Below are 11,773 nucleotides of genomic sequence, written 5' to 3'. Positions count from 1 at the left end.
GTACTACACAGTGAATTCTGCAAGAAAACCTTTTCACAATATCACTAGCTTGCATTCTTTCCCCACATACATTTAATGGATGGAGGGTTAACAACAATTTTTATTGGTCAAAGAGCAACAAGCATCCACACACCAGGTGGAAATAATATATTTCTGATGCTGACCACAATTTCGCGGTCCGATCTCCATGAAAGTTTGAAAACAAAAGCCCACAACATAGCTCTGAAAAAATATATATTTGTAAAAGCGATCCACTCAAACCCTGGGTATTATTCAAAAGTTAGATATCTGTAGGATATCTGCTAATGTGATCCACTAATATTGTCAATTGTATACCAAAATATTCAAACTTTGCGGTGAAAAAACGGTTTGACCAATCAACAGTCACATTCTCTTGGATTAGAGCGAGATGAGCACTTGAAGAATCAATGACTTTTCATCATGAATGCATGGTAGCATTATACAGTCACATTGTGATGACAATCCATTCAAGGCATCCATATCTTATTACAGGTTTCACCAAATGTTGACCAGCCAAACTTCACATGAAGACGAGATCATGTGTGTTCTACGAGGAGAAGGAGTCCTTTCTTTTGGTCATCTTTTGCATCCCTTGTCTTGTTTTATCTACATGTCTGGAAAGAGACTCTGCAGCAGTGCCATGTAGTTGACCCTCTTCACGCCGTCCTTGCTCTCTTGACCCGTCCAGGACTCGTCAAACTTGGCCGGGGGAGCAATGTACTGGGCGGTGGTCACTGGGTTGTCCCGCCAGTTCAGGTGGACGATGAAGGCATTGTAGTTTACTTGACCGTCTTCGTTTGTCTCCAGTCTGCATCGAATGGAAATAAATTCACATGAATCATCATAGATGAAAATACAAGCACATTGCGATGCAGTGTGATCCCATCTGCACTGATGTGGATGTAGGACTTCAAAATTTGTGATCAGTCACAGATTTTGCCACAGGGTTCACAGTCCACTTTCAGTCCACTTATTTTCCAAGTTATCACAAAGGTATAACACAGCACCACTTTCAAATCATATCAATCAACCTATACCTTGAACTAACCAGTAGAACTACTTTGCTGTATTATAAATGAGGTATTTTACATGTATAGCAACTATCGGGACAAAAAGGTAGCACAAGCCAAAGCTGAAGGAGGGAAATGTAGTGGAAACATGCAAGGAGTGTTGGTGCCGACTGGAGTGAGTCACAAAATCTGTGATGATAACCCCGCATGAGATACTATATGCATGGTATGTTTTGCAAACCTTTAATTTTTGAGAATTTCCAAAATCGGCTGATGTTCGCGACTCGCAAATATATCATCTCCTATGAAACACAAGCCCCATATATTGTTTCCAAAGTGGGAAGTCAATAAGTGTTCTCATGAAGAGAGATAATACTCGATCATTTCTCATTTAGTCACTGTGGTTCTCAATGAGAAACTCATTCACTCGTGAAACTGTCTTGCCAGTCCCAATTACAAAATATGTGTCATATAGAGTATATCACATTCACTGAGAGTAGAAACAAACTAAGAATACAATATAGCCCCTTTCAAAATTGTCCAGCCAGGAGAAGAATTGAACTTCGGTTCTAACCTTGAGATGAGCACCCTAAGCAGGTCGTCTGGGAGAGGGAGGTGGAAGGCGTTGCAGGTGCTGCGCACGAGGGCAGCGTCCAGGTACCCGGACTTGTCCGTGTCGTGCTGCAGGAAGCCCTCGCGAAGCTTGGCAAAGTTCTCGAAGGCATTCTTCTTCAGCTGCTCCTGCACAATGGAGACCAGCGCCTCCTGGCTCAGCTTGACATCCTGCGTGTCGCTATAGTAACGGGCGATGACGATGATCTCGTGCTCCGACAGGTGGCTGCCACCAAGTTGCACGAGCAGGTTTCTGCAAATTGTACAAAAACAAGGACAATGCAATGCAACAATGCAAGATGAATGCCCTACATAAATATTTGGTAAAAGCTACCAACTGAACTTTAATGGTACTACGGAGTACTAGTATGAGTAACTACTCTGCACACAATAGCAGTGTATTGCAAAAGGACGTAGCAGTAAAGTGAACCGGAGACCGCCTGGGTCCTCTTTCACTAAATTACTATGCAACTATGGAATTTAGAACAATTGCAGACGCCATCATAGCAGCTGGACAATGAATAGCAAACCACAAGAAATTAGTTGTTGCGGTAGTAACTGCAGTTATTCATATGACACTTTAATAGCAGTGAAGTGAATTTATTTGAAAGAAAATAAGAAAGAAACTGCTCTGGCTTACAGCAGGTTGGTGCTGTTTGGCTATAATTTTGACAAGTATAATAAACTGATTCATTCAGAGGTATACTCGTTCTGACTTTAGTGTACCTGTATACGCCATATATTCTGCGAGTCTAAATTTTCGCGAATCGGGAATTCCCAACGATTTTGCAAGAGGTTAAATTCACAATCGTGGAATCCTGTACTGAACGGAGAAATGTACACGCGTACGTCACATCCACATCGGGATCAGAGTCAATATTTTCGCGTGTCTTTAATTTCGCGCATAGCACCTGACTCGCTAAATTCGTGAAAATAAAAACCTTGCGAAATATTTGGCATATACAGTAATTACCAGAGACTGGAACATACAGGTTTAACAATCAGATGAGAAATTCTCTGCGAAAAAAGCAAGAACGCTGCTCCAATTTAGCAAAAACAATCTACGTGCAGTACACTGCAGATTCACAAGACTGCATTCTCCTTTACCTGAACTGGTCGTACTCTAGGTGGCCGGTATTGTTGGAGTCATTCCGCTTGAGGAACTCCTTGATTTGCTCACGATGCTGGGCAGCAATGGAGCTGATCTTCTGCATGAGGATGCCAATGTTGGCCATGGGAAACTGACAGGTGGAAAACAAACAATCAGAGATCTTTTATTTTCACTTCACTACATACATAACGAGAAATGGATATTGTCATCATCAAACCTCTTATTAGAATTCATACCAAATTGTCTCAAAGAACGCATAAACAAAAAGGTTAGGCAAGATTTCAACGTCATTTGCAGTCTTGATCAGGTTTTTTTCATCACTACTCTACACTCTATCCTCACTAGAAATACTTGGTGCAATTATCAGATATTTTGATAATTACTCACATTGCATTGTTTCAAAGGAGACATGAAAAGAAGGGCCTCCAGTATTGAAGATTTGTCCCATTTCAAGCGCAGTCGAAAGGATTTATGACACAGTGGATGGTAAGCATTAACATCTTCCTGCTCAGCAATATCTGTACAGTGCACTCCCGTTACAACGAACACGGTTATAACGAAATAAATCTTCTGGTCCCAAAATTATCACCATTAAAGTCTATGGTACAAAATTCGCTTATAACGAACACGGTTATAGCGAAATTTCCGTTATAACAAAGTCTTTTCCGAGCGCCACAGACAAAGAAAAACAAAAGAAATGTGCTCCGTTATAACGAAATGCGAATTGCTTTCGAAAATATGTAGCGGAACTAAGCATTTATAGCGTCTCTGCATAGGTGAACGCTTCACACCCCCGTTGTGTCACGCACAGTTTCTGAGGGGAACTTGCGTTTATTATTTTAATACAGTTATCCCATCACATTTCACATAGCTTTCCAGTGTATGATGAATATTCAGCAAACATAATATGATATATATATGTGGTTCCTTGTTTTCGTTATATATTGTATTTGTTCGGTTATAACGAAATTGCGTTATAACGAAAGAAAACTGCCGGTCCCGAGCATTTCGTTATAACGGGAGTGCACTGTATACCATTTTGTGAATGTGCATCACAAAATGAACAAAAAGCTGCATGCACTTATTTTGTGTCGGGACTCAAAATAGGTGCAATGGGTCAAACTAGCCAAACTTGAGTTTTTCATATTTTCTGAAAAAGCAAGTCTTCTTCTACATTATATTACAGTTTGGGATCAGGAAACGAACAGGAAATTGTGTTTTTAGCAGGTTTCCTTATACAATTTTTTAATAGAGTAGTGTAATTAGGTGTGTCTTGAAGACTGCCCTTTTCATTTCTCGAAAACCCATACACACCCTTCACTTATCAACTCTAATAACTTTAGAAAGGACGATTCTGCTGCTTTGGAAGTTGGCAATAACCATGGACTGAATGGCCCAAATTCACGAAGGTGGTCTAAATTTAAACCATGGTTTATGTATATTCTGCGTATTTATGATTGACAGATTGCGTACGCTAACAGGCATCCAGTAAAAAAACGGGCATTGATGCGCACATGTATTGGTACGCCTATTTAACGCTTATTTTAGACCATGGTCTACATTTGTACCATGGTTTAAGTTTAAACCACCTTCATGAATTCGGGCCAATGTGTTGATAAAGCATGCTCAATTTCAACTTACAACTGTAATCATGTCATCCCTTCATCATTGTTGCCCCGGCAGTTTACATTCTGTTTTTGTCTCATTTATCACACACCTAGCACAGCTTGGTAAAGATTAAACACTTGAATAGACCCTGTACTTCAGAGCCTCTTTTCTCAGTTCACACTTTTCCGGAGTGTGTGCTTTCTTTCCAATATTTAGATGTTAGAAAAGTTCATTTGAATCGACTTGTACATCATTTTAAAGCTTAGAGTCTACTCTTTCAGATTCTGCTCTTAACTAATAATCCATGTCTGGCGACTTTTTGTTGGTTTTGTGAGGCAGGGTCACATTTAATCCCCATATAAGATTATGTATTAGGGTGCATCATTCACTAGTCTTGGTCACAGACTCACCCCATCTGCATGTTTCTCCATGTATCTGAAAGCATACTCGTCAGCATCGATGAGAATGAAGAAATGGCTGTGGAAATTGAGGCGACTGCCCACGTAGAGATCGCGGGCAGTGAAGTACTCGGAGAGTTCGGTGCCGAAGCGCGGCTGGTTCGGCTTCTTGATCCGCCCACGCTCCAGGAACTTGCCGCCAATGATGCCTGCAGGGGAGAAATTGATGAGCATAAGTGGAACGGAATCTACAACAGTAACAACAGGCTGGCATCTGAGTTTGAGACTACAATTTTCCCCATTTAGACATAACGCACAAAACACATGCAGTACTAAAATGGAAGCACTCGCAGAGAAACAATACAGAAGAACATTGAAAGTCTCAAAGAAGATAACTGCAACAACAAAGCAAATGTCCCATACATGTGGTTGAATCTATGTCACTTGTGAATAACAATGCCTTGATACATTCATCTCTTGAACACAGAACAACTGGAATATTGAGAAAGAGAGTCTCACCAGAGTTCCTTTCAGGTGGCTCGAACACAGCAATGGTGTCGTCAGACAAGAAGTATGAGATGATGAAGCGGCGGTCGACATCGATTGGCTTGGTGGTGTCCAGACGAGCCACAAAGCGAAGCACATTGCTATCCAGACCATGCCTACAATGAGAATTAACAACAATAAATGGTTATGATGATAGTGACATGAGCAGCACATCAGCAAAGTGGATTAAGGTCAATCATATTAATAAACATTCTTTACACATTTTTTTTTTTCCCCTAGCAAAAGTGCTGTCTTCCCTATAGCATATGGGACCACTGAATTGCAAAAATGTCTTTGGTCTGGGGAATTAGATGCACAGTAAAAATCTACACAAAATAATTGTGAATTTTGGAAAATCAAAAAAATGGAAGAAGTTGTTCAGCAAAAACTAGAGATATTACAAGAAACAGGATCAAGGCTGCAGAATGATTTCAAATGTGTGTGTATATTGTACAAATGTGAACAGTAGCGAGAAAAAACATCCTGACATTATGAATCCCCTAGCAGACCAGTCATATCACTTCACTGGTGCTCGGCAAAAGGCCACAAATTCAACATTGTTCACCATTTGCAGATGAAACAAAAACCCAGCTTTAGTGCTTCAAAATAGTTCTGAAATGTGAGTTAGGGATAGAAACAACCAGTGCAAAAAAAGTGAATCAGTATAATCAATGTCAAGTATCATTTATATACAAAATGTGAACAATAGTTATAATACTGGACTAAACCATCTACAGTTACAGTTTAGTGAGAAAAATATTAATATCTCCTTATATTTTACGCTTTATTGCAAAATTCTTATATGGTAGGATGTTTTGTGATACAACTGACCTACACATATGCATCAAATGTGATAACTCGAACATTTTTAAAAGCAGTGCTCCCAAAGGTAAACAGTACCTTTAAGAAATGTTTAAAGACACTCCATGAAAGTCTCACCTGTCTTTCTCCATGAACTTGATGAAGTCTCGGCGGGGCGGCTTGGGCAGGAGACCCATGCAGGAGCACAGGGAGTCCTCCTCGGAGCCGAAACCGGTGTAAGGCGGCCACACCCGTTTGCCTGCACCGCCAGGATCGTTCCTGTAGTTAACGGGGGCAAAGTCATCTGGGGGAGAAGGGGGTAAAGTTGATCAGTTGGCATACAATGCTGGAAAAGAGACTTCTGTGCTAGGGTATGTGCTTAACCCCCATGCTCTTATATCTGATAGCTGCAGTGATGCTTATGTAAGTAGGGTGAAGTAATATGTTATTATGTTTACAACAGACAATAGAAATAATCATTTTGTTGTTTGATGAGCACACTATTCTTTTATTTTGGCAGTTACTTTTAGACACAAATCTGAAAGCCCTTGAAATAATATGTATGATTAATTGTCAGTAAATCATACCATCTAAAATTCTGCTATCACTTAATTATTGTGGTAATAGACATATGACAAATGATGGTATTTTTTTTGTGTGTGTATATACTTTTTCATGCCCTTTTAGCACTCAGGTAGAATTGTATGGGGCATAAAAAATACTCTGTATTTATGACTTCTGTCTGGCATGTGAACGGCAGCAATTCTAAAAATTGGAAAGAAATATATATGATCATTAGTCTGCTTACACACCCATATAATCTATGCTTACTGATACAAAAGCATTAGAGCAGTTTACACTGGGTGCATTGCATAAAATGTCAGAATTGCAATTCAGGCCCACCCTTGTTTTCATATGCTTGACTTCAACAGACACAATATTTTCTGCACAAACAGACCCTGGGACAAAGCATACTTACTGATGCCATATTTTCTGGTGTAGTACTCTTTGGTGAAGTCATCACAGTCAGCCAAAATGAGGGTACGGCCGTTGGCATTGATGGTGCTGCCGATGGTCAGATCACTGTCGTGGTAAAACTCGGAATGCACTGCTCCAGTCTGCATACGATGGGAAAGATGAAGCATATTAAACTCCAAAACTTACAGTTGTTCTACTTGTTGCTTCCCCTTGAATCATTCAAGTGACATGGGTGTCTTAAATCTTCAGAATTAGATAATCAGAATAGGTTAAGAGTCATGCCAATACTTTCTTGTAGCAGTTTACACATGGGTGGAAGTAAAAACTCTTTTGGAATAGTAAATCACAATTTATCAAACATATCTAGACTTCAACCTATAATAGCTTTTCAGTCTTTACAGTCTTTCTCACATTCCATCAGTCACATACTCGTATGACTGGTATATTTCATAACCTGTTGAGGACGAGTCCTGAGTATACTCGGGCAAGTGTCTAAGGGAAATGCTCGTTGTAGCAAAATCAGCCCATCCTCAACGGGTTAACAAACACCTTGTGCTCATGTAAATAAACATACCTTCAAACTGTCAAGAATATAGCGCCCTCCATGGCCGGTTGGTCCAAAGACGTTCAGCACAGTGCGACCAGTGATCTCACCAGGCTGTCGCAGTGCCTCGGGAGAAGTCTTCGACAGGCGGCCCCTCCTGAGGAACATGGGCGTCTTGTCACGCCCCGAGTTGGGCGGGATGATCTCCTTGATCTCGATGGTGTCGTCTGCCAGGAAGTAGTGGAGGTAGAACTCGCGCAGATCACCGAACATGTTGTCCCTGTCGTCCCAGAAGCAGAGGAAGCGCAACACGTGTCGATCGTGGTCCAGGAACTGCTTGAGGGTGTCCACCTTCTCATAGGGACGTAGCGGCTGCTGGGCTTCATCCATCTGTGGAGGGTGGCATGAGAAAAGGAGATGATTTTAATAGTCATGAACCTGCTCTGGAGGTGTGCTAGGAAAGAGTTTCTCAAATTATCTAAATGCAACACAGACATTAAGGAGTGAAAAAAACATTAAATAAAAAAATAAGTGCACAGTTGTTTAATTCATTGAAAGGATGATAACAACAACAACAACAAAAATCACTGGGACATTAAATCTTGAAAAATGCCCTTTATCGCAATCAAAGCAGCCACTGATGCAGAAAATCTGGACCTTTGGATTTGAACAGAAGAAAGAAAAGAATTGGAAAACCAGAGCAAGGCAGTGCTTCCTAGCTTGTTTGCACCTTTAAACTATTTTAATAATATCTATTTCACAAAACTGGCATGAATATGATGTGAAAGTAATGCAAAACTAACAAGTTATCTTGAGTGTACCTTATAGTTATCAACCATAGCTTTGTCTTCTCATTACAAAATGGTCCAGTGTCATTGAAGCAAGTTTTCATATACAGTGCACTCCTGTTATATCGAACACAGTTATAACAAAATTCTGGTTACAAGGAAATAAAAATTCAGGCCGCAACATTATCCTCCGAAGTTTTTTTTTATTGCTTATTTGTTCGGTTATAACGAAACATCAATTGATATCACGTAAGAAAACTGCTGGTCCCAAGGACTTCGTTATAATGGGAGTCCATTGTATTATCAGTAAACTGGCAAGGGTGAAAACAGTAGAATACATTTCATACAGCACAGAGCCCAGTTCTGCACATACCCCTTTCCTGAAGTTGGTGTAAGGATCCTTAGGTGTGTCGGCTGGTTCTCTGACACGCACTCCGAGCTTGCGCAGAAAGTTGAAGGTGAACTGGTCGCAGCCCGTAATCTTGAAGGTGCGGCCATACAGGGTGATCTCTTGGTCCACATTGAAATATTCCACGGTGTAGAATTGGTTGTCGTTGGGAGGTGGGAGAGGGATTCGATGTCTTCTGATGAGGGTTCCTGTAATCATAAACAGGTTTTACTTCATTATGATGTGCACTGCCAATTTCATATTCGAGGAGAACTATACTAAACAGCTATTCCATATTGAAAAATACACACGTATATGTAATGTTTTGAGCATCATAGATTCATGTGTAACATCCTCTTATGGAATTTTTATATCTCTTCATCTTTCAGAGATTCCATGCAATCAAAATGCTAAGATGTTTAAAAAAATGAAAAATTAGCATTTTACATAAATTGTAGTTTTTCTGTACTTGAAATGGCTTACAGGTAATGTATTTGTTTTTCAGATTAAATGATCAGTTTGACATCAATGATTTTGAATGGCAAAGGTAGGAAGAGACTTGACTTCAATATAAGACAAGGGTTATCACAACAAAAGCAAAGAGCAAAGAAAGAAATGCTTCAGATGTCTCACCGCCCTACAGCCATGAATCAAAACTTTCATTTACACTGTACCATACCTCAACACACAAACCTGAATAAAAAACTTGAGAAATGCATCAATGAAACTTACTAGAAATCTTATCTAATATTTCTACTTATTGGTCCACCATAATTACAACTGAATTACAAAGTCTGTGTCATAATGACGATGCACATAAATGTATGTGATGCCCACCTTGTGGTATACCGCTGTTCTCAACCTGAGGCTCGATGACCTGGATCGAATCGTCCTCCAGATAGAAGTAGATCTTGCACTTGCGGATGCGGTATTGCTGCCGCATCTCGTGAACGGCTTCCTGGAAGAAGGCATCAAACTGGAGGACCTGCTTATCAAAGGCCACCCAGGCAGGTGCTGCATTGCCCTGCCCCTGGGGGATGTTGCTGGACTGGGGCTTAGCCTTCTGGCCGAGGAGTTTCGAGCCCCCAATGCCGGGCTTGTGCTCGCCGACAAGCATGGGAACCTCATTGCTGTAGTCAAAGTGCTGTGACTTGTGGAACTTCTCCTTCCCCAACTACGTCAATGAAGAGATAAGAAATACAATGAAAGAACAACAACATCAACAGGCCTACAGCTGTAAGTCTATCCCATTTTGATATCAGACTGAATTCTTACAAAAATTGGTAATCAACAAGGACACTTAATGCAAACCAGACAGTGCTCCCATCCCCCCCCCCCCCAAAAAAAAAAAGAAAAGAAAAGAAAGAAGAGCAAGTCATTTCAAGAAACAGAAAAAAAAATGCACATGACTTGATAACATGTCATGGTCATGTAACGGTTAGCTAGAGTTAGAATAGAAGTATAGAACCCTCTAATGTTATCAAGGCCATACAGGCATACTCTAACGTTGGAACCAAATTCTACTATGCTTACGCCGTTACGGCAATGATCATACTAGCCCGACCAGACACTGTGAGAATTTAGACAGCGACTAGGCTGTGTATAGACTCTACTATAGCTATGATGGTCCCCATTGTCTAATCTGATCATGCAGATTGAGGACTGCGCAGGTGTGCAACTGTTTTGTATGCTACTGACTACAGTAGCCTACTGTCTGAATTTGTAAATCTACTAGAACTAGAACTCTAGACACTCTAACGTTGATCTATCTACTAAAAAAAAAATGGTCGTGTGTCATACCAATCAATAGGTCCTGTATCAGTGTATGTACATCTATTGCTTGAATAGTAGCTACTTATTTGGTATTTCAATAGTTAATGTCGGAACGTTACATACACGGCGATTACCGACATGACTGTGTCCATGAATTCTCACATCCACAGCTCAGGGAGGCAACACTCACAGCGAGCCGGGCAAGCCGTGCTGCTGCTGCGCTGGTTCCGCTGCACACACACACTGTACGGCACAGCACCAGGCCACAGACAGTCCATCCATGATTTGCAATTAAACTAGTTTACTGGAAAACTCACCCTTGGGTTGAAGGAGTTTCCTGGCAAAAATGGTAGTGACATGTCGCCTTCTGTGGTGTTATTTCGTGTGTCTTTCCTCCTTCTTGATAAGTTGCTCTGATAAAATATTCCGGTGCAGTTATTGCTTTCCAACTCGAGTTGCACTCGTGTGTGTCTGCGATTCAGTTGTTATTGTGTGACCCAGGCACTTGGCAACGTAGCGTTTTCGGTCGTTATGCGTGACGTCACATACTACAGTATGTAGCTGGCATGACTGTACTGAGTGACCTTATTGTTACGTAACTACGCGCTCCGTGCTGAAGTTTGCAAGCTACTTCAGTCTGAGAAAACTCAGCTTTGGCCTAAATTCATCAAATTAATCGCAAATAGACCCAAAGAAGCTTTGATTCCTCGATCATCCAACATATTTCTGCCCTTTTGTTGGATAGCTGGAGCATTTCAATAGAATATAGGACTAGTTTACTCAGTAATTGCAAATGATTAATATAATTTACAAATAGGTTTTGTAAGAACTAAAAGGAGATTTTTGCTGCCTGTATTACATACCTTGGATGTGGGCGTAAAGTTAGACTTAACTTATTTGCCCCTCGGTGTCGTCATTACATGACATTAATAACTCTTAGTTAGGCGCTGTGCAGTATAACATGGACAAAAAAAAAATATCCCGTCGGGATTGTTTGTTCTTGTCTTGACTCCAGAACCTCTCTATAGGTTAGACTTGAAACTATTCACGGATGGGCTATCAACTACAAATGATGGCAACTTATTCCACTCACTAATAACTCTTTGAGAGAAAGAGCACTGTCTCACTTTGGACTTTACATGTTTCTTCAGTATCTTAGATTTATGACCACGCGTCCTTCCTCCAACTGAGAACT

The 11,773-nt window shown here is 40.6% G+C and overlaps 1 protein-coding gene across 1 annotated transcript; it reads right to left on the bottom strand.

Moving 5' to 3' along the window:
* Positions 1–255: 255 nt before the first annotated feature.
* On the bottom strand, positions 256–11,002 carry LOC139737177 (EF-hand domain-containing family member C2-like). The gene is made up of 11 exons (XM_071647855.1): positions 10,896–11,002; positions 9,643–9,979; positions 8,791–9,014; positions 7,660–8,019; positions 7,087–7,225; positions 6,246–6,411; positions 5,280–5,422; positions 4,773–4,969; positions 2,751–2,884; positions 1,606–1,896; positions 256–829 (listed from the first exon to the last, which is right to left on the bottom strand). Exons 1-11 carry the CDS (start codon positions 10,935–10,937, stop codon positions 628–630), a joined length of 2,235 nt encoding a protein of 744 aa, XP_071503956.1. The 5' UTR covers positions 10,938–11,002; the 3' UTR covers positions 256–627.
* Positions 11,003–11,773: the final 771 nt, after the last annotated feature.

The sequence above is a fragment of the Diadema antillarum genome, unplaced genomic scaffold (genome assembly GCF_040938485.1).
Source record: "Diadema antillarum isolate AM-2024a unplaced genomic scaffold, OU_Dant_1.0 seq00000684_RagTag, whole genome shotgun sequence".
NCBI lineage: Eukaryota > Metazoa > Echinodermata > Echinoidea > Diadematoida > Diadematidae > Diadema > Diadema antillarum.
This window is presented reverse-complemented; position numbering and strand designations above follow the sequence as displayed.